This window comes from Schistocerca gregaria, chromosome 5 (genome assembly GCF_023897955.1).
Source record: "Schistocerca gregaria isolate iqSchGreg1 chromosome 5, iqSchGreg1.2, whole genome shotgun sequence".
Classification (NCBI taxonomy): Eukaryota; Metazoa; Arthropoda; class Insecta; order Orthoptera; family Acrididae; genus Schistocerca; species Schistocerca gregaria.
This window is the reverse complement of record NC_064924.1, coordinates 461,611,582-461,635,984: the sequence shown is the minus strand read 5'-3', so window position 1 is coordinate 461,635,984 and position 24,403 is coordinate 461,611,582. Positions and strand designations below refer to the sequence as shown.

Below are 24,403 nucleotides of genomic sequence, written 5' to 3'. Positions count from 1 at the left end.
ATAGTAATTCAAGATAAGCCGACCGAAGCGCCCAGGTGCAAAATATATTATGGTCGAGTTATAGACCTACTGCACAAATTTCTGGATAACTGTCAACAGATTTGAGAGATGGATGAGAAACAAAGCGACATGATGCTATTACAGCTGTAAAGGGACCTCACACGCCAAGTATTTATCGTGAAACAATTTTAGAGCTGTGCAATATTATTGCACAATATTTACGTCCTGGAGGAGTAAATGTGAAATGCTTCTAGTAAACATTTCAGTGGACAAGGGCGTAGGTTTGTATACCATAACAACGACTAATTACAAATTAAACAAATGACTTGGCGTAATATGCTGCTGTCTTTGTGTTTCTGTTCTGTAACAAAATAAAAATAATTTTACTGTTAGTGGTGCCGGCCGCGGTGGTCTCGCGGTTCTAGGCGCGCAGTCCGGAACCGTGCGACTGCTACGGTTGCAGGTTCGAATCCTGCCTCGGGCATGGATGTGTGTGACGTCCTTAGGTTAGTTAGGTTTAAGTAGTTCTAGGGGACTGATGGTCACAGCAGTTGAGTCCCATAGTGCTCAGAGCCATTTGAACCATTTGAACTGTTAGTGGACAGCTGACCTTGATCTTATTTGCCTACTATTCTGAAAACTGCAACATTTCTGCTTACTGTCATGACACCATTATCTTGTTTCCTTTGCTCAACTTGACAACGAGGTATCTTGCTTTTCGTAAACAGTCGGGAATTTCATTTCTCAAAGATGGTGTTTTAATACTCGTATACATCTTCCAGTACACTCAATGATCTTTGGTCATTAACTTTTCCAGTTCTTTGCGGAAATTCGTACGGCGTGAACGGAATTTCTCTCCGCCTCGACAGGAACTTCGCTTATTGTGCAATACTGCCCTTACATGGTGCAATATATTGAGCGAGCGTTAATATTTTTAAAGCTGTCTAGTCGCATTCAATATATTGCGCAAACCTTCAATACCGCTCTCAGACGGTCAATATTATTGCGCAGTACTGAGTATGGCGCAGTAAATATTGAGCATGTGAGGTCCTCTGTAGCACACTGACCTACTGCGTGAGTCACAGTATAGCGGTTACTTTCCGGATAGCCCGCGCATGTTGCGCGCAGGAGGGAGTGTTTAGCACTGACACTCGCTCGGAAATTAGGTCGTATGCAGGGCTGCCGAATCACTAGGCGCAAAATGGAGGACGTCTTAAAACTTGCTTGACCTCTGCAGTCGACATCACTTTAGCACGGCCAACGCCGTATTCCACGTCCAGCTTCTTTGATAATATCCTCGTCTTTCAATAGTATGCAGAATGTAGCTGCATCGTCACTTTATGGGTCTGTGATTACTAAGTGAAAATCATAGCCTGTATGGTATTAGTATAAGAAAAAAGTAACATTACTGTCACCTACTTGAAGGGTTCAGTTGAACGATCAACATCCCATATGTGGGGAAGTGTAGTCTCCCTGAATTAGAGAGACGGTGTTGCTCAAAACGATCTTTGCGTTAACGTCGATACGAGATGAGAAATTTCATTCTTTACAACTACTTTAAATGGGTCAAAATCATCTATTCATTCTCTCAGCGACCACACCGGCACCGAAAGGGAAGAAACGGAGAGAAGGCGCAAATACTGAATTCGGTCTTCCGAAGTTGTTTCACCTCGGAAGATCGTAACACTGTCCCTCCTTTCAGTCGTGCGAACGTCGAAATGGCAGATATTGAGATAACCGATCGTGGAATTGAAAATGAGCTACAATCGCTTAATAGTGCAAAGGCGTCAGGACCAGATGGTACACCTATAATATTCTATAAAGATAGTGCGAAAGAACTTGCTCCCATTCTACCAGTAATTTATCGTAGATCGTAGATCGCTTGAGCAAAGAAAGGTAAGCGCAAGTCATTCCCGTTTTTAAGAAAGGCCGTAAGACAGATCCACACAATTATAGGTCTGTTGTAGAATAATGGAACGTGTTTTATGCTCAAGAATTATGACGTTTTTGGAAAATGAACATCTCCTGTATAAAAATCAACATGGATTCCGCAGGCAGAGATACTGCGAAACTCAGTTCGCTCTGTTCTTCCACGGCCCAGTGAACAACGGCGCTCAGGTTGATGTCGTGTTCCTTGATTTCAGTAAGGCATTTGACACCGTCCGGCATTGCCGTTTAATGAAAAAAATACGAGCTTACGGAGTATCGAAGCAGACCTGCGATAGTATTCAAGGTTTTCTTGCAGATGGAACTTAACACGTCGCTCTTAACGGAACAAAATCGACAGATGTAAAGGTAATATCGGGAGTACCACAGGGAAGTGTGATTTTTACAGTACATATAAACGATCTAGTAGAAAGCGTGGGATTCCCTTTAAGGTTATTCGCAGGTGATGTAGTTGTCTATACCAAAGCAGCAACGCCAGAAGATAGTAAGAATTTGCTGAACAACCTGCAGATAACTGATGATTGATGCAGGCTCTGGCAGTTGACCCTGAAGGTAAATAAGTGTAACATATTGCGCATACATAGGAAAACAAATCCACTACTGTACAGCTACTCTGTTGATGGCAAACAGCTGGGGACAGCGTCTGCCATAAAATATGTAGGCGTAACTATCCAGAGCGACCTTAAGTGGAATGACCATATAAAACAGACAGTGGGAAAAACAGACACCAGACTCAGATTCATCGGAAGAATCTTAAAGGAATGTAACTCATCCACGAAAGAAGTGGCTTATAAGGCGCTTGTTCGCCCGATTGTTGTGTATTGTTCATCTATCTGGAATTCAGGTAGGACTGATAGAGGAGATAGAGAAGATCAAACGAAGAGAGGCACGTTTCGCCACGGGATCGTTTAGCTGACGAGAGAGCGTTATGGAGATGCTAAACGAACTCCACTGGCAAACGTTACAAGAGAGGTGTTGTGCATCACGGAGAAAGTTACTATTGAAATTTCGGGACACCACTTTTCAGGAGGAGTCGGACAACATATTACTTGCCCCCACACGCATCTCACGTATTGACCAAGAGGAGAAAATTTGAGAAATTAGAGCCAATACAGAGGCTTGCCGACAATCATTCTTCCCACGCACTTCTCGCAAGTGAACAGAGTTGGTGGGATCAAAGAGTGGTACCGAAAGTACCCTCTGCCACATACCATTAGGTGGCTTGCGGAGTATGATGGAGATGTACTCGTCGACTATCACAAACATTCCTTAATGTGCTTTCATATACACTGATCAGCCAAAACTCTGGACTTACTAATGATATAAACCCACCCACGCGATAGTAGCGTCACCTGGCGAGGAGTGAATGCTAGTCAGACACATGCACGCTGCATGTATTATCTTAGTGAGCGTGGTGTTCGTATGTAGAACCGGGAAGGCGTGCGATCTGTCTTGAGTTTGACCGAAGGCAGATTGTGATGGCCCGGAGGCATTGCACGACTTGTCCGGTGCTGTGGTGAATGTCTTCAACTCGTGACGAAACCAAGGTGGAACCACCTCCAGACGTTGTGGGCCTGGGCGACCACCCTTCATTACAGATGTCGGACGTCGCAGGCTGGGCAGACTGGTGAAACGTGACAGGCGGCGAACTGTGGCAGAACTAAAATCAGACTTTAATGCTGGGCAGAGTACAAGTGTGCCTGAACACACAGTGCACCGAACACTGTAACGATAGGCCCCCGCAGCTGACGACCCATCCATGTGCCAGTTTTAACATCACAGCATTCAACGTAGTGTCATAGTCGGTGCACGAGCGATGGGCCACACAATCTCCGAGGTAGCGATGAAATGGGGATTTTCCCGTGTGACCATTTCACGAGTGTGCCGTGAATATCGGGAATCCGGTAAAACATCAGGTCTCCGACATCTCTGTGGCCGGAAAAAGATCCTGCAAGAACGGGACCAACGACGACTGAAGAGAGTCGTTCATCGTGACAGAAGTGCAACCCTTCCGCAAATTACTGCAGATTTCAGTGCTGGACCATCAGCAAGTGTCAGCGTTCGAACCATTCAGCGAAACATCAGGGATATGGGCTTTTGGATCCGAAGGCCCACTCGTGTGCCCTAGATGACTCCACGACATAAGCTTTACGCCTCGCCTCAGTCCGTCAACAACGGCATTGGACTGTTGATGACAGGAAACATGTTGCTTGGTTGGACGCGTCTCGTTTCAAATTGTATTTAGCGGATGGATTTGTACGGGTATGTAGACAACCTCATGAATTCACCGACCATGCCTGTCAACAGGGGACTGTTCAAGCTAGTGGAGGCTCTGTAATGGTGTGGGGCGTGTGCAGTTGGAGTGATATGGGACCCCTGATACGTCTAGATAGGCCTTTGGCAGGCGATACGTATGTAAGCATCCTGTTCGATCACCTGCATCCGTTGATGTCCATTGTGCATTCCTACGGAGTTGGGCAACTCCAGCAGGACAATGCGACACCCCCACACGGCCAGAGTGGCTCCAAGTGACACGTTGTTAGCAAACAGGAGAATTGGATTATTGGTTTATGATTTGAATATTACTAGAGAACCTGAATTTGCAGTAACAATAAAAAAGGTCAAGGTCAGAGGGAGGGGGAAAAGGAGATTGACAGAGAAGTGGACATAGAAAACGGGAAAGAGGAGATGGGCTGAAGGGGCAGGAGGAGATGATGAGAGAGAGGGGGAGAGAAGAAGATGGGGAGAGTCAGGGGGGAGGAGGTGATGGACAAAGAGGGGGAAGGAGGAGGAGATGGGCAGAGAAAGGGGAGAGAACGAGTTCAGGACGTATATTCCAGTTCCCATACGTATAGAGACGTGTGCTTTCTCTTTTCTTTCTTTTGCATTTAAGCAGACTGAGCCACAGCAAGGAGTGGCCGAGTACAGCTAGTTGTGGATAAGAAGGTGGTCTAACTCAGTTGCAAATTACGTGTAGAATATGATAGGTGGACCTGGAAATTTGTCCAGTTTTAGCGATGTCAGATGTCTCTCAACTGTACATATTTGACTTACGCACTACGTGGGGGGATGGGGACAGGTGTGGATGCCAAACGTGGTGTGTTGGCATTACGTTGCCTGGCCCGTGCACGTGGAAGCGATGTTGGGCAGCGGCGCCCAGCCGCAGGTAGCAGCAGCAGCAGCAGGTAGCGTCGCGTGCACAGGTAGCCGCGACACACGCCTGCTGCTAATCGGCCGCGTCACGCCATCGCGTCTCTCGCCCATCCCCGCCTCTCCCACACCTGCACGCCCCACTGCTTCTACGGTTTACAGCCGTAGGGGTTTCGATACTCGAGTGCAATAGCAATAGATGGGCGAGCATTTTACTAACACTATAAGATTTCTCGAAGAGCTTAACCGGCGAAATGATTGTCAGGAGCTCAGATGACAGGCCGGTACTAAGCGGGAAGGCGGGAAGGCGAAAAGAGAGCTTCCAGAAGGGCAAGACAAAGAAAAGAAACTCGATGGCAGTATTATGTAGGGGAAGAGGACATACATCCAGATTAGCTGAGAGATGTGACACCGCGAAAAGAATTCGATAGAGCGCTGAAAAACCTAAGTTGAAACAAGACCCCTGGAATAGACGTTTCCTCAGAATTATTTGATATCTTTTGTGGAGCACGCCGGCTGATTATATATTGAGGTGACGAAAGTCATGGGATAGCTATATGCACTCAGACAGATGGCGGTAGTATCGCGTACACAAGCTATAAAATGGCAGTGCTGTGGCGGATTCGTGTGAAAAGGTTTCCGACGTCATAATGGCCGACGACGGAACTTACCAGACTTTGAACGCGGAATGATAGCTGGAGTTGGAGGCTTGGGACACTCCGTTTCCAAAATCGTTAGGAAATTAAACATTCCGACATCCGAAGTGTCAAGAGAATGCCGATGATACCAGAATTCAGGCATTACCTCTCGCCACGGGACAGCGCAGTGGTTAACGGCTTTCACTTAACGACAAAGAAACAGAGGCATTTGCGTAGAAATATCAGTGCTAACAGACACTCAACACTGCGTGAAATAACAACAGAACTCAACGTGGGACGTATGACGAGCGTATCCGTTCGGGCAGTGCGGCGAAATTTGGCGTTAATGAGCTATTGCAGACCGTGCCGTTTGGATCATAGATGACTGAAAAACCGTGCTCTGGTCAGATGAGTCCCGATTTCGATTGGTAAGAGCTGACGGTAGGGTTCGAGTTTGGCGCAGACCCCACGAAGCGATGGACCCAATTTGTCCACGAGACACCGTGCAAGTCTGTGGTGGCTACGTAATAGTGCTTGCCGTGTTTAGATGGGATGGATTGAATCGTCTGATCCAACTGAACTCATCATTGCGTGAAAATGATAATGTTCTGCTGATTGAAGACTGTTTGAAGCCATTCATGGACTTCACGTTCCCAAACAACGATGTAATGTCTCCGGGCAACAGTTGTTCGCGATTGATTTGAGTAACATTCTGGACAGTTCGAGCGAATGATTTGGGCACCCAGATCGCCCGGCGTGACTCCCATCGACATAAGCGAGAAGTCAGTTCCTGAACAAAATCCTGCAGCGGCAATACTTTCGCAGTTGTTGACTGCTATAGAGCCAGCATGACTCATTATTTCTGTGGGTGACTTCCAATGACTTGAGTCCATGCCACGTTGAGTTGCTACACTACGCCGGGCAAAAGAAGATCCGACACGAATTTAAGAGGTATCCCAAGACTTTTTTACCTCATTGTAATTAAACAGACGGTGTTCCGAATGTTGTACTGCGGGCTTTATGCAGCACAGGACGCTGAAACATCGTAGGTATGTTCATTAATCGGTTCTCTCGCGGAGTATGCTAAAAGAAATAATAATTACACTTTCCGCTACCAGGTGAAGATATGGCGCTGTAAGCAGTTAGAATGTGGTGTTGGCGCTGGAAAAGTGGAGAAACGATCAAACAAATGATAATGGTGTTTCTGGCAAGCTTGTTAGGATACGATCACAAGTTACATCGTAAGTTCAGTGTCGCGTCCCAACTCAGCATCATACTGCACCCATAACACCGCGTGGTCGACAGTTGCTCAGATCTTTTTCGGTGTCATCTGACCGATATGTCATCGAATGCCATGCTTCGGATCAGGAAGAGTCCAGACACATCCCTGACAGACACGATCTTTCAGATATCCCCACATGGGTTTGGCCGTCCCATGTGGCAGAGCGGTTCTAGGCGCTACAGTCTGGAACCGCGCGACCGCTACGGTCGCAGGTTCGAATCCTGCCTCGGGCATGGATGTGTGTGACGTCCTTAGGTTAGTTAGGTTTAAGTAGTTCTAAGTTCTAGGGGACTGATGACCTCAGAAGTTAAGTCCCATAGTGCTCAGAGCCATTTAAGCCCATATGGGTTTAGGCCGATAGTCTGGAAGGTCGCACATCTTAAAAGTGCCTAAAGATTATGTGGTCGTTACCGAAGATCTCTCGAAGCAAATCTTTTCACCTGGCAAGCTACATGTGCTGTGTACCACTTGGCATGAAAATGATAGAGTGGACACAGCTGCGTTCTCACAGAGCTGGAATCACATGTTGGACAACGAGGTCCTTATATATATAGTGCAGACGTCACTACTAGGTCGGCAAGGTGTCATCTCCTCAACGAAAAACGGACCGAAAATGAAAGAGCTTGTGAAAGCACATTAGACAGTCACACAAGCTTAGTGCAGTGGTTGTTTCTGTGGAACATGTGGAGCATTAGAGCTGCATATGCGACAGTTTATGCATTCACAGCACAGTGCAGAGTAAAATGTGCCTAGTTCGTCCAAAAAATATTCGGCATCCACATGTCATCCGTTTCCATTCGTGCCAAAAAACGAAGGGCAAAGTCATGACGTTTTAGGCTATCTCGTTGGTGCGCATTCTGAATCTGGTAGTGATACCAGTGTAATTTGCGCCGTCTTCATTAACATGAGGTCTCTTCGCAGCTGTTTCTGCCGGCGATATTCCCACATTGCAGCGCTGTTGTTCCCGCCGTTCTGAGAGACCACTTAACCAACCGTGCACGGTCGTTCTTCTCAATAGCCATTGCGTTTCGCAAATAATCCGATAGGTGGTATCACCTTCCGAAGAATGGCACTAAGTGCCAGTAACTGATAAAGAAATCAAATTTTATGCAATTGGTTGCCTATTATTTCGTTACATATATGCCACAACTTTACTAAAATAAGGGTTTGGTTGGTGGATCACATTTTGAGGAACCTTGAATATTCAGTTTGACAATAGGCGGAAATGGGGGAGAAACAAATTGCATTCAAAGCTCATACCTTGACTAGAGCAAGCAGATTCGGGTTGACGCGGACTGTTGTAGTTCTTCAGAAATAAAGAGGCTTGCGCAGGATACACTAGCGTGGAGAGCTGCACGAACCAGTCTTCGGATTGAAGAGCCCAACAGCAGTGGCAACAAGAAGTCACCCTACTTGAACAGGCACAGATTCTGCAAAGACCACTTAGCTTTATGATCCTGCTTAATCTCTTGCGTAAAATGTTCACTGTACCATAAAAAAAGTAGCAGTGCTGTCGTGAACCTTGATTGTCTTTCTTCAGGTGTTGCTCTTCATATTTCTCCATTACAATGCACAAAGTATCAATGTAAATGTGTGAGAGGACAGTGGATAGAGGGGGGAGGGGGACTGCTGATATGAAGAAGAATGTGGTGGCAGCGACTGCTGACCCAAGCAAAAGTCTTGCTAGTTGAATGTTGCTAGAAAGGCTGTCAGGCAGGAAAGGTTTGAGGGAAATAGAGTGAGTACAGCTGTCTTCAGTTCGAAGGATGGTTTGAACATCCTAATGAAGGTAGTGTGCCCTTGCCTCTTTCCGGCTTTGAACGAAAGTGTAACGTGGTATTACTCATTTACACCGATCATTGCAAGATTTGAAAGAAAGCTTTGCATTTGTAATTTGGCACTTACGACGCGTCCAAAGCACGGGGTGACAATGAGGCACAAATATGTGATTTGGACCATTCTTAAACGGGGAGAAACAGCAGACGCCCCAAAACAGGCTAGCCAGAGAAAAAGAACACGCCATCCAGCATCTGCGAAAAGGTGTTATATGTATTGCAAAACGCTCAGGTTTGAGAGTTTATTGCGGACCTGTGAGAGCTATCAAAGAAAAAATTCCAAAACGGAATCTGTGCTTAGCCGGTGCCACTGAACGAGACATACGAGTAATGTCAGTGAGTCACAGACTGCGACCAGTTGCCTATAATCTATATGTCAGAGGTACAGCAAGGTGTGTAATCTTTGATACTCGTATGTCATTCTCAGCAGCGTGTGTTTAATGAAGCCCAAAGGAAGGTACACGTGACTTTCGATGGAACTGAAGTACCGAATAACTATAGTCCCGTATTTTCAGGAATGACTCGGAATCAGTGTTTGGCATTCAAACAACCATTCCTCCAGTTATCTAAGAAATTTGGCCCGGAAGTGAATCTGTTTCGCAAGATTGCCGGAAGCAGATGGAATGCGGCGAACGCCAATACTCTACGGTCTGCTGCACTTGCTCATGTGTTTTCTGCTGGTGAATATTGCACTCCTGTGTGGGAAAAGAGTGTCCACACAACGAACATTGACGTGCAACTTATGACGCCATGAGAGTTGTCACTGGTACTGTTAGATCTGTCCTCATTCAGTGACGACCTCTCCGTAACATAACACACACACACAAATGTCACACTAACAAATGAAAATCCACCTGTTGATGGAGGTTCAAACCTATGAAACGTGTCGTGGAGATAAATAAACAGTGACTGGTGACAGTGAACTCGTTGTTTGATTTAATGTCAATAACAGTCACGGCAAAGCTAATCTAAAATGTTCGCATTTAAAGCAATGTTAACTTTATATTTTGTTGACAAAGTAGTTTTTAAATTTGGTTAGTTTTTGCGATTTCCCTTTTATTTATCTATTATTTTTTTTTGAAAAAGTCTCCATACTTTCAATGAGTGTTCCGTGTTGTGTGCTCGTCTCATATTTTACTCGTGCAAACGTTTGGGCCTGTCTGTGTCTGTCTCTCTCTCTCTCTCTCTCTCTCTCTCTCTCTCTCTCACACACACACACACACATACACACACACACACACACACACACACACACACACACATCGAAGATACATGGATTTGAGCATCAGCTTTGTTAATTTCTAAATGTACCTATAATGTATCGTTTCCAGAAATAATATTTCGCAGGTACTGCATGGTCATTATAGTTATCTTTCTCATGTTTCGTTAAATCGACAAGCGAAAAAATTGTTTTAGTCTGTAGTTGTAATTTTTTATTATGCTTTTCTAGCTTTCAGTTTCGGCACACAGAACCATTCTCAAGCTTCCTATGATCAAAAGATTCCAGCACAATACATAAAATTGCAAGAGAATTCCACGAAGGCATCAAACTCACGGTATAGAGTGCAACCTTGCATTCTAAAGTTGCATTGTGTAACATGCGTTTGCTATCATAGTGAAAAAAAATCTTTCTTAAATTTGTCTCGTACTATTATTCTACGTCCTGGAATTTTTTGATCATAGGATGGCCCGTATACAAAATGAAAAATTGCAATTATAGAATAAAACAAGTATTTTTTATTGTGTTGGTCGCTGTTTCAGCGGACAGTATATCAGGAATATGAAACCTACAAGAGTTTTGTCAAAACGTTGAAAATATTGAAGATTTTGTATGAGATATTTCTTTTAGTGTAGCGAACAGTATGTCTCTCAGCAGTGTGTTTTCTCCACCCTCAACTCTGGCCCTTCCAAGTGCCCATCCTGTACGTCTTTTGAAGCTGTCGTCTGCATTACATTTACTACTAGGAGTATTTGAATTCAATGTATCCGCTGCTGCGAACCACAAGCCCTTTAATCTTGTGTGTCTTTTTTTTTTATCGAAGTAGCTTGCATAACAATCGGATTAAACTAAAAGTTATCTCAAGCGCCAACCCCAACGAAAACTTCCATTTTATTTATCTATTTGAAATGTGAAGCGCCGCTTACACCTCGTTCAGTAAAGCCTCATGTTTCTGGAGCCTCTTAGGGATTCATGAACTTATTTCGATTCAACATGTGGTGAAAGTTTCGAGGATGTAGGAAGTAAGGAGAAACAGTCACACAATCACATTCAGTTTTAAAACATGGGTTTGTTGTTTACTATTTTAATTTATAACAACTACTAGCACATGATTATCACATCAGAATACTAATTAAGGCCAGTCAAAAACTGACGTTCTGACATGATGGAGTGTCTTACTTTTCTGCACTCGTCCACAGCTTGTTAAAAATGGCTTTGTACTTAAGCGTCTTTGTCTATTTTCAGGTCCGATGAGGACGACCCGAGCGTTAGCAAGTACAGCCGGATGGAGGAAGACAGTATACAAGACAAGGAACGTTTCGCCAGGTGAGTACCGACTCTGAGCTACCATGCTCACTAACTCATTTCCCAATGGATTAACAGTCAGTCCTAAGAGGAGAGCACTGCAGTAAGTGGGGCAGCTATTGCAGGAGTGCCTAACGAGACAGTGCCTTGCAGGTGTTAGTCGACTTCAGTTTCATCTTAGACTAGTGGGGGCACGGACAGCACAAACATGTTACCAAGTCTTTTAAACACTGTAGTTTTGTGCTACTCTATATTTCAAAAACAACTTGTACTAAAGTGTGGACTGCAGATAATTGTAAAAAAAAAGTTTTCGAAAGAAGCAAATAAATAAACGTATGGGGCATGAGTTATTCTGGGTTTGTAAAGAGAGCCCACTGGACCATAGTGTAGAAGAGTCATTTCTCATCCTTGGCACTCAGCCACTCTTCATCTCCCTACTTGACAAAAAAACCATTGATAGGCAGAAATCAAGGGTCGTGCGGTTCAGGTGATGGGTGTGACAGAACACTGCACGTGCTACTGATTGTCCTTCTATTCCCTATTTACTCCAGTGCCATATTTGATGCATAAGTAACGTCTGTAAGGTCTTTGCAGCATTGTTTTGCATTCCGAGTTTAGATGTTGCTGCTTTACACTCTACTGGAGTTGGTGTTAAATTTTTGCCACGTTCATTAGTCTTCGGATGTATGTTTTAATGAGTAGCTTGTTCCAAGATATTACTTGTATGGCGAAATATTTTCAGAGCTAAACATTGCCAAACTGATGAAGGAACACATCGATGGTGTCATTAGAGACGGAGCACAACCTCGGACTAGGAAACAAATCGACCGTGCCCTTTCAAAGAAAATATTGACCCTAAGCGATTTATTGGCTTCTTTCTGGAAATGCTGACCTGACACGGAAGTCATGATTTATTGACGGAAAACTAAATTTAGATGGTGGTTCAGTTTCCCGTCTGGTGTCTTACCACTGCGTTCAGTACCTAACCACTGCGCCACCTCGTTAGGTCCAAAGTGTTCGGTAACATCTGGTAGGCTAATACTTCAGTCGTGTCTGCTCGCAAAACGAAATGATGAGGATATGAACGCTACATTTTAAGTAACTGAGCACCAGCTCATCAAATTTCCACAAACTGATGCATCTTGTAAACGCTTTAGAGCGTGAGACTGCCATATTTAATGACTACAAACCATCCGGAATCTCGGGCATTTTTTAAATTATGCACTACTATTGATATCCCCGAGATTATATACAGCGATGGAAAGAAAAGCCCATAGTAACCGTGCCTGGCGAGCAACCAGCCGGGCATCTCTTTTCCCGCGTATGCCAACACTGCCGCGCTCTTGAGATGACCGATCTTACGACGCGCTGCCATTACAGGAAATACGCTTCAAGGCAGATATGCTGGATGTGTGTGTGCGCGCGCTGTTGCTTTCACTACACTCTTATCCACTATCATTCCGTATGTAGTATTTTCCTCACCTCCCCTAAGCCCTCTACGTTAGCATAAGTTATGAGAACTCGATGAAACAGAAACAAAGGAAAAGTTAGCATTGTAGAGGAACAGAGGAAAATGTATTTTGGCCTGTGTCTATTTTTCTGATACCTTACGGAGACCTGATCAGGACAAATCCTCTATGAATAGTTAATATTAATGTGTTGAAAATTGAATTTCCTGTAAACGGTACTGTCTTCAGGTACAAACCGTAAACGTAAAATTATGCGAATAGAGTGATAACAAAAGATTGTTATGATACTATAACACGAATTCGTAGTTCAACTGTCAACATAAACCTCCACTGCTCAGTAAAAGAGTCTGTGTCAGGGCAAAGTTAACTGCATGTACGTTCGTGGCCAGTATTTCGTAAAGACGAGGCCATATTTATGATCATTGGATGTAATTTCCTCCGAATAGGACTGTGCTGCACTGTAACTTGTTTTTTATGTAGGGCTGTCGACGAATCTTCAAGTTTTTGGTGAGTTGAGTCTCTGGACTCACAGGTGCGTAGTCTTGTGCAGCTGTTTCTTGTATTTCTAGCTGGTTCGGACCTGCGTTGGAGATTACCAATCTTGTGCCTACCAATACTAAACTTCTTGTGCTTGCCCTAGCATTTCCTGCACATTGTGCGAAATCTATTTTTTTTATCCTTCCTTTCTAATTCGTAACGTCCCCCATGTTTCGTGCGCCTTTGAAAGCAATAAGAAATAACATATAAGTCAAACGTATCTATGGAGCCAGGCACGATGATTTTACATGGTCTGGGACGTGCAGGTCTCTTCCTTCCACACACATCGTAAATATGACGACCGTTCTTACCGCACAAATTTTTTCTCGGATGGCTGCAAATGTAATGTCATTCTTCTCGGTGTCAGTAAAGCCAAACGAGTATACACAATACCCGAGAGAACACAATTACTATTTAACTTTTGGAATGAAGATTGTACGTGTGATTGTAGCTGCGGTATGGAGTCTGTCCTTGGGCACGATGTGTGCGGAGAGAACGGACTATTAACCGAACGGCACAGGCAGTGTCCTTAACATCCTCACCTCCTCCGTGCAGGCAACTGAATTCCCTTTTGGGGACAAAGTCCCTCTCACCTCCTCCGTGCTCTTCTGACACATGCAGCTGTGTTACACCAAACGCCTAGTTACTCTTTTCAAGGAAAGAAATGTTTGGTCATTGTTGATTCCTCCGCTATTACTGGTTTGTTCCATTGATCTCTTTAGACAGCTTGCAGATTTGTGGCTGAGTAATCTCCGTTTTAAATTATTTTCGAAAAATATATTACATAGGGAATGATAAATGTTAGTAATGCAGCATAGGAATTTACGTCGAAACACAATTTGTTTACCTGGCTTATTGTGATAGAAGTTTCTGCGTACTGTGTGATGTGGTGAAACTGATCGCTAAGGTTGTTAGTTATTTCTGTCTCCATTACCTCGTACTTTTATTTTATAAATTTTTGCTGTTTCATTTTATCACGGAAGCTATTTTACATTTTCGTTACAATATTTTCTTATGTAATGTGCTCGCAGGCTTGGTATTCAGGCTATAAATTAATAAAGTTTGGGTAGACCCAATAAATGAGTACGCGATGTATGTAATTGACTTTGTGTAAATCACAGTTCCTTCAGGTTGTGACGACAGTAGTGGAATGTTTGTCTTTGCATTTTAATGATGGTCATACTGTAAGTCAACTTCACTAGAAATTGCAGTCCTTCAAAACTGAAGAGCAGTTCGGTGGAAATTTCGCGGTATAGGAAACCATTTCCCCTTTTCATTATACTGACTTCGATAAGGCGTTTTGAAGATGTGTGATGATCTTGCGCCGTTGCACAATTTCGGCGGGTGCAGGGTTCCTCGAACATCTAACGAATTCAAAAATTCGGCAGGAAAGTTTACACTTTATTATTCTACGTTCGTCGTGTCGATCGAAGTTTACCTTTCCTCCAGTGTGTGTAATTTTCGGTGATGTACGGGTATATTTTGCGAATGAGTTGTTTGGTGGTTTCCACGATGTTCTGCAACTCATTCATCAACACTATTTGCCGAAGCTTTTCTCCACTGGATGAGTCTCTACTCCTACTTTCAGGAGCTTTTCGGCAGATACTTGGGCTTTTCCGTCTCACCATTTGTTCCCTCTTATATTTGGTGGTACTTCCATTTTTTCATGTGCTGTCAGATGGTAGATGTTTTAAGCATGCGCGTATTTCGTCGGCTGTCGTCGATTTCGGAATTACTGACAGTAATTGACTACAACTACCCGATATGGTACCTCCCATCAGACTCGTGTTGTTTCGTAGGTGTTGGAGTGTTTTATTCGGCGCCATTCTGCGACATTTTTCTCGTGTGGTGACATTGGCGAAATTTCTCTTATATACGTTCGAGGGCAAACATTTGTAGTAAGTTATCACTACAGTTTCCGGTTAAGTTTATCTTTAGACAATTCTAGGACATTCAGTCTTGATGATGAAGTCCTCTCGGGTTATCAGCCGAGTCAAGGCGTCGTTCTGCAGCAACTGTTCGACAAGTTTCACTCGTCATCTTCAGGCGAGCTTCGCTTGAAGATGACGAGTAGGAAACTTGTTGAAGCGTTGCCGCAGAACGATTTTTCTCGCACATCTGTCCCTTTCGTATACAATTTGTCTCACTCACACTTCTACTCACCGGCTCATTCTGCCACATAAAAAATTTTCAAGCATTCGCTGCCGTTTAATAAGAACGCCGTGCGTTACAAAGAGATGCATTCCATCTCGCTACACATTATTGACCCCATAAACACCACCGATGCAGCGCCCGAGCCTCTCAACCACGACTGGTTGCCCGTGGTTGGCTGAAGAGTATTACAACAGGGTTTATCATTCTTGCTACAAACTGGCAACCATTTAGCTTCCCTCCAACAATTACCAAAACTGACGTGTTGCAATATCCAGTAGCGCTCCGCCTCCCCCTTTCCCACTCCTGCCCGTTGACCTCAGGAGGTTGAGAGATATGGTCTTCGAGATTCGCAGCTTCCTGTGATCATTTACCAGGTCGTTTAGGAGAGATTTTCGTGATTTGACTGCCTCAGACAGAAGCGAGACGCGTCGCTCGCCATCTCAAAATGCCTCTCAGTGTGCCGTTTTACTCTGGCTCTGCACCATGCAAGACTCTGTTGTATGTGGTATAGCGTCGGCGGTGAAAGACGCATGCCAATTCCAGATGTCAACCTAACTTTCAGTAATCTGTTCCAGATTGTTCGAGGTAACATGCTGCCTGTAACCTCTGCCCTGATTATTTCGGCTGTTATCATCTACCGTTTCGTCAGGATCAGCCGAGAAATCCTACGACGCTTTCGTGATGTAGTCCATATGGAAGGATCACTGCCCACTCTTCTTGCCACACTGTTGTCCTGACTCCATCTCGTCACCACTCAATATGCAGAATCTACACTACAGACAACAGTCTGCGCGATCTTTCAGTATTTCTCATGCCAGTGATTCGACCTTTCACAAAGCCCAAAAGATGGCGATAACCTACACGTGCGAGTACGTTGTACTGCGATCTCTACGTGAAAAGTTTGAGCAACGTTAAACACATCCAACAGCCATGAATTACTCGCATCATTATTCCTCAGTAGAGATGGCTCTAGATGTACTGAAAATGCTGAAAATTAGCTCGTGTAAATATGAAATTTTGGTATGGAACTATTGGTTTTGTAGAATTGGATCGAAGTGTTTTTGTAGTATACACTGAAGTGACAAAAGTCATGGGATACCGATATGACATATAATGATAGCGGTAATATCACGTACACAAAGTAGGTTAGGGTAGTGCATTGGCGGTACTATCGTTTGTACTCAGGTGATTCACGTGCAAAGGTTTTCGACGTGATTTGGCTGCACGGCGGGAATTAACACACTTTGAACACTGAATGGTAGTTGGAGCTAGACGCGTGGGTCATTCCAATTCGGAATCGGAAGGGAATTCAGTATTCCCGAGATGCAAAGTGTCAAGAGTGTGTCGAGAATACCGAATTTCAGGCATTAGCTCTCACCACGGACATTTTAGTGGCCGACGGCCTTCACTTAACGACCGAGAGCAGCGGCGTTTACGTATAGTTGACAGTGCTAACAGAGAGGCAACACTGCGTGAAATAACCGCAGATATCCATGTGGGACGTACGACGAACGTATCAATTAGGATAGTGCGATGAAATCTGGCGCTAATGGACTGCCGCAGCAGACGACAGACACGAGTGGCTTTGCTAATAGCACAACATTGCCAGCAGTGCCTCTCCTGGGATCGTGACCGTATTGGTTGTACCCTAGTTAACTGAAAAACTGTGGCCTGGTCAGGTGAGTCCCGGTTTAGTTGGTAAGAACTGATGGTCTGGTTCAAATGAGGCGCAGACTCCACGAAGCCATGGACCCAAGTTGTCGACAAGAAACTGTGCAAGCATGTGGTGGCTGCATCATGGTATGGACTGAGTCCTCTGGCCAGCTGAACCGATCATTGACTTTCAATGCTAATATTCGGCTACTTGGAGACCATTTGCAGCCATTCATGGACTTCATGTTCCAAACTAGGATGTCATGTCATCAGGCCACAGTTGTTCGCGGTTGGTTTGAAGGACACTCTCGACAATTCTAGCGAATGATTTGGCCACCCACATCGCATGGCATGAATCCCATCGAACATTTATGATACATAAGCGAGAGATCAGTTCGTGCACAGAATCCTGCTACGGCAACACGTCCGCAGTTGTGGGCGGCTATAGAAAGCAGCTTGGCTCAGTATTTCTGCAGAGGACCTTCAACGACTTGTTGCTGCAACACGCCGGGCAGGAGGTCCGTCACAATATTAGGAGATATCCCATGGCTTTTGTTCCCTCAGTATAATTCTACTGCAGTACAGGTAGTGTGTACTGCGATATTTTCGTCCTACGGCACGTTGCTTTTCTGGCCATCCGTCGTACGCCGTAAATCTCGGTATCGGCCGTTGCGGGTGTGCCGTGCCGTGTACCGTGAGGAAGCGCCGCGGGGTCTGGGCCGCGCTGCCTCCCAGTAGCCCGGCTGCGTGACGGCCCCGGGCACGTCGTTATAGCCGTAATTGCCGCCATCAGATCTCTTCTGCTTTTCTTGCATTTCTAATGAATACCTCACCTACTCATCCCTTGTTTTTTTCTTTTTTTGTTTATGAAACCGATGGAGGATGGCCTTCATAATATCCAGTTTCCGCCTTCCCATAATCAAGCCGAAAAAAGAGGAGGATGACGTTTTACAGAACACTTAGCGTATGCGCTTTTCATATTTTCATTCGTTTCCAGATATTTCTTGTAGTCGGAAGTTTCGAAACGGGACCATGGACCGTCAGTGTCATGTCGCGACTATGTCATCAGTGTAATTGCCTATAACTGCAGGTTTAAAAAATATAGCTTTTATTCGAATCTCGAGTTTGTGCTGTACTAGAAATTTTGGACTGATTTAACGATTTGATCGTGTACCCCCATAACGCGGAAGACGAAGACTAGTTTTCAGTTTTACTCTACAAACTACTGTGAAGTCCGTAGCAGAGGTTACTTCCTGTCGTATCATACGTTAAGGTTTCTTCATGATGCACTCGCGAGTGGAGCTCAGAAAGAATAACTGTTTACGTTGAGAACATCATTACGTAATATACAGCTGTATCAGTATATTTCATTTGAGACGATCGATTTCGATCTAGGATCAGACCATCTTTGGGTCCAAAAACATGTCAGCTGTGCATTTGTGTAATTGGAATAACAGTTCTCAGATTACTTTGTTGCATGACGAATAGTAGCTATAAATGCGTAACATATTGTTCATTTAACCTCATAAATGTTTCTGTGACAGAAACGGCTGTGAAGTTAAGTGGACATATATGTTACATAGTACAGCTACTATTAGTCATTGAACAATGTACATCTGATAGCTGTTACTCCAATTACGCAGGTGCATAGCTAAGACATTTTTTGTACCCGAAGATGGTCTCATCGTTAGCTAAAATCGATCGGCGCTAATAAAATATACTTATGCAGATGTGTATTACATAACGCAACTTTAACATTCATTTAATCTCCACATCACCATGGCTATAAAATATTTAAAAGCCTATTTTTGCTTAAACGCCCGTGTGAGCGCTGTAGTTGTCTTCCCGAACCTTACGAGAGTGATAGTGTATTCCTAGATTCCTCAATTAAAGTTGGTTCTTGAAACTTTGTGAATAAACTTCCACAGCATAGTTTGCATCTACATTCAAGCATCTGCCAGTTTTGTTTCTTCAACACCTCCCTGTAGCTCTCCCATCAGTCATACAAACCTGTGACAAGTGGTGTTGTCCTTCTGTGTATACGCTGTGTAGTATGGGCACTGTACACTTGATTGAGAAATCCTTCCATATTTGGCGCAAGCGACCGTTGAGATTTGACACAGGACACAATTTTGGAAACGTCTTGTTCGCAAATTAATTCATCTACCGTTACACTTTCGATACGCCGTCATAATTATGCTGAGGCGAGAACAAGAAATAAGATATAAGAAATGCTAATGAAAATTTTTACCCATAATACAGCAATTTCTACTCCTACTTACAGTAAAATACAAGCAAAGCTCACGAGAGTGAGCATATAAGACACTGAAAATAAGACTCTCTTGCTATGAACCGATAACTTACTGATGAGGGAAACATCACAGACGCCAGATGGCGTTAACAGTCATAAAGAGGATAAATTAAATAGCAAAGTATATGAAGATGGTACTATTCTTTCGGACATTTCCGAAAGAACAGATACCATTGGTGACCGTTCAGCTCTCTAGAATGATGTGATAATTAAATCAAGACCCTAAGCTGCCGACAGGCATTGATATACATCAACGGGGACAGTTGAAAATGTGTCCTCCGACCGGGACTCTAACCTGGGATCTCCTGCTTACATGGCAAACGCTCTGTCCATCTGAGCCACCGAGGGCACAGAGGATAGTACGACTGCAGGGATTTACCCCTAGCACGCTCCCCGTGAGACCCACATTCACAACTTAATGTCTACACTCTAGTCGAGTCCCGGTCGGGGCACACATTTTCAACTGTCCCCGTTGATGTATATCAACGCCTGTCGGCAGCTTTGGGTCTTGATCTAATTTTCATTTAAACAGCAAAGAATGTGACCTCTACGAAAAAACTGAAGCGACATATCGATTAACTGTCACATGAAGTTGCAACTAAAGAGGAGCCATACAGGTAGTACATTAAAATGTCACAGTAATAAAATATTACAAGGCAATTTGTAACATGTAAATGTTGATAGTATATACGGGACGTGTATAAACATCGACATAGCTTTACGTACAAATTACACAATAGTCACGAAACGGAACAGCTCACTGTCAATACAAAAATGACAAACATGATTTTTTATCGTTTGAAACCGAGCTGTGACAAAGGTACTAGGAAAAACGCGCCAGTGCCAGGCACAACCCAAAATAATATACATACTACGTGACAATAAAACCAATGGATTAAATTGTACATTGACATGATAATAACTAAACAAACAGAGTAAAATATTACAGCAAGAAGGCACCTAAGATTAGGCAGATAGAGAATCGTTGATCATCTGTGGATGATGCCTTAAGGTTACTAGTTTGTAACTGTTTGTCACTGAACTTTGTTACCCTCGTACTATCTTACATGTTTTGATTTTATGCAAAGTTTGTCATATTTACGTTGATACTGTAACCCTTCCACTTATTTGTTGCTGAACATTAGGTTCAAATGGCTCTGAACACTATGGGACTTAACATCTGAGTTCATCAGTCCCCTAGACTTAGAACTAGTTAAACCTAACTAACCTAAGGACATCACACACATCCATGCCCGAGGCAAGATTCAAACCTGCGACCGTAGCAAACAGCGCGGTTCCGGTCTGAAGCGCCTAGAACCGCTCGGCCACAGCGGCCGGCTGAACATCAGGTTCATGTTGTTGCTTATGGCTGTGAGCACATGTTGATCTGTACCTGTCTAATCTTAGTTGCCCTTTTCCTACAACACTTCATTCTTTTTGTTTAGTTATTATTATGTCAAGGTACATTTTAAATCATTGGTTTTACTGTCACCTAGTATATGTTACTTTGGCTGTATGATTTTTTAATTTTTCTTGGTATTGGTGCATTTTTCCTAGTGTCTTCGTCACACCTTGGTTGTAAAAGATAAAAAATTACATTCCCATTTTTGTATTGACGGTGAACTGTTCCGCTTCTGTGCCTATTGCGTAATTTGTCCTATGTCGATGTCTACGTATGCACTATACATACTATCAACATTTACATGATATAAGTTCTTCTGTAATGTTTTATTACTGTGGCATTTTAATGTATTACTCCTGTATGACTTCTCTTTAGCTGCGTCTTCATGTAACAGTTACCCGATACGTCGCTTCAGTTTTTTCATAGAGGGTCTTTGATACTCAGTTTATCCTCTATATGACTGTTAATGCCATCCGGTGCCTGTACTGTTTCTGTTATATGTATGATATCGGTGCATAGACATTTGCACTTGTCTCCATAGGTATGTGAATCTTATTTTCGGTGTCTTTTATCCTCACTTTCGAGGGTTTTGTTTGTATTTTATTGTAAGTATGAGTGGAAATCACTGTATTATGGATGAAAAAAATTCTTTACCATTTCTTACGTTTTATTTCTTGTTCTCGTCACAGCTGTGTTCTGATGAGGATGTGTCGAAACCCGTTAGGGTGAATAAATTAATTTGTGACATTACCTAAATTGTAATCTGTGGTACACATTTGAGCCATATTCTAGCATGGGTCGAACGAGTGATTTGCAAACAATCTTCTTTGTGAACTGTTTGCAGTGTCGTAGTATCCTGCCAAAGAATAGAAGTCCGCCACCTGCGACTGACTATGTGACATTCAGCTTCATGTAGCTACAAACTTCACGAGTTCTCCGATTCCAACTATGACTCACTCGTGTTATACTGAAAGGATGCTACATATTTCGTTTTGTGAAGTGCCCAATTTTAATTTCTGAACATTTCGGCATTATTAAGTTGCAGTTTTTGCATCATTTTGAAATCTTAAGAGATGACAGAATATTTGTGCATCTTTTATTTTTTACACAGGACTTCATCACAGATAAAAGTACCAATTGGAAAGTGTCTGTTACAGTTGATATTGACTGCTAGGTCCTTAATATGCAACATGAACAGCAGGGTCTTCTTTGGGCACAATCAGTCACACGTTTTCTTTGATACCATTTGCGATCGTACTTTCGATAGTAAGCGAAGATGTGGTGCTGAGTCAAATGGTTTTCGGAGGTCAAGAAATACTGCATGTTCCTGTTTATCTCAATCTGAGGGTTTCGAGAAGTCATATGAGAAAAGTTGGGTTTCGCATTGTCGATGTTTTCGAAGTTTATGCTAGTTGATGTGGTGGTAGTCATTCTGTTGGCGATACCACGTTACATTTGAGCTCAGAATGTGTTCTAAGGTTATGTAAAAGGTGGATGTTAATGAGATAGGGCCGTAGTTTTGTGAATCACTTCTGGTACCCTTCTTGTAGACGGGTGCTTTGTTCCAACTACTAGGAATAGTTTTTTGCTCGAAGGATGACAGTATGTTACGGTTAAAAGAGTTTCGGATTGGCACACAGTGCTAATCTGGCAAAACGATTCTCGCCATTCCCTGTTTGTTGTTTGGTTGAAACTAAATATTGACACCACCAGCAGCGTTTAAAGAGAATAATTGAACAATAGCAACAGCATACTATTTTCGAAGCAAACAGTAATATATTAATTAAACCATGGCCTGCGAGCAACGGTAGGAACTGCGCTTCCAGAAACCAGTAGTGGGATTACCATTTCAGAACTAAGGGTAGCAACGTAATGAGCGGAACTTCTATAGATAATTTTAAATAGAATATTTTCAAGTGTAGTAAATACCATTTTGCGACTAAAATCATACAACTGTATGACACACGACCTCAGGCGACACTCAGAAGTATACAACAGATGCTTCAACCCAAGGTGTGCGAGTTGTGTTTATTGTTGGAGCACATCTGGCGTTAACCTCCTTGATAATGAAAGGGGACGATCTGGTGTTAACCTCCTTGATAATGAAAGGGGACGGCGCCCTATCTCTCTTGCTAAGGTTTCCACATTCATACACTGTTTTTCCCCAAGCACTCTATTCGTCAAGCTTCTCGTTTTACCTCCTGTCTTTGTTCACGGAAAGAACTCCGAGCCTGTCTTATCAGCAGGGTAATTGCCAACACACTTTACGGGTTGTGAAAGAACAAGGTTGCAGTGCTGTCCGATTAAGCGTCACGGGAACGACACTGAAGAACTTGCGTTTCGCACGGAATGATCGGAGTTGGCGTTGTGTATAGTGCGAAGCTCGCGACGCCTGTTTGCCAGGCCGCGGCTGCCCGCACAACGTATGCCCGTAACCTCATTACCAGGCTGTGGAGGCAACACCTATTGTCCCCAGTCGTGCAGTACTGCCTGCCGCAGGAATTTACTGTCCAGTTGTCCCGTTGTCTACCTACACGCTCGGAGAGAAGAGGACAATCAGTACTAGGGCCTTCTTTACCACTTTTACACTTACGCACGCATTCAAAGCAATTCTGGAACATTTTATCCATTCTGGTGTTGCTACCTCAAAAACATTGTTGTAGAAGGATTCAACAGTTTCTTAAAGTGTTGTAAAATCGTCATGCATCCATTTTTTCTTTTTTTTTTTATAAAAGGGAACAAACAGAAGATGTTAGGCGATAAATCAAGAGAATGGGGCAGTGAGACATTAATTCGATGTTTTTCTCCGTCAATTAATCAGTCGGCTATTGGTGTGCTTTACGTCAGTAGACATTGTATTTCGTTGATAACTTGTGGCAAACAAATTGTTGTAGGCCATTCAGCATTCACTATTCTTCGATCCTCTCAAGTAAAGGCCACAGAACGTCCAGTTTAAGTAAGAGTCGATGGTTTTGTTGCAAATACTTCACGAACGAACCGCGTTTGTTGGTTTCGGTTTGTCTTGGAACACCCAAACAGTTGATAGCTGCTCAGTTACTGGCTCGTGTCTACGTGGACTGAAATGGCAGATGTAGCAATCAAGGAGCGCCATGCCCCTGCATACTATCGCCTCGCTATTAAGGTACCGAGTCTTGCCTCGATGGCAGGATAAGTGGCTGGAAGAGCAAACTATAAGCTCCGTCTGATAAAGCCCACGACGCGGCCGTGACGACCTCCTCGCAGTATTCGTCTTCGCATAGGCCACATCCCTATGACGCATGGCGTCTTGCTCCTACGAGAGGATGTGATGTTTGTTCAAATGGTTCAAATGGCTCTGAGCACTATGGGACTTAACATCTGTGGTCATCAGTCCCCTAGAACTTAGAACTACTTAAACGTAACTAACCTAAGGACATCACACACATCAATGCCCGAGGCAGGATTCGAACCTGCGACCGTAGCAGTCGCGCGATTCCGGACTGAGCGCCTAGAACCGCTAGA

General features: G+C 43.7%; 1 protein-coding gene across 6 annotated transcripts in view; it reads left to right on the top strand.

Annotated features, from left to right (window-relative positions):
* LOC126273196 (aryl hydrocarbon receptor nuclear translocator homolog) overlaps positions 1–24,403 on the top strand; it is a 477,342-nt gene that overhangs the window by 266,054 nt on the left and 186,885 nt on the right. For all 6 annotated transcript variants that reach the window (XM_049976728.1, XM_049976727.1, XM_049976726.1 and 3 more), the window contains one exon: positions 11,317–11,397. In XM_049976728.1, coding sequence (XP_049832685.1) covers positions 11,317–11,397 — 81 coding nt within the window. The remainder of the gene's footprint in view (positions 1–11,316; positions 11,398–24,403) is intronic.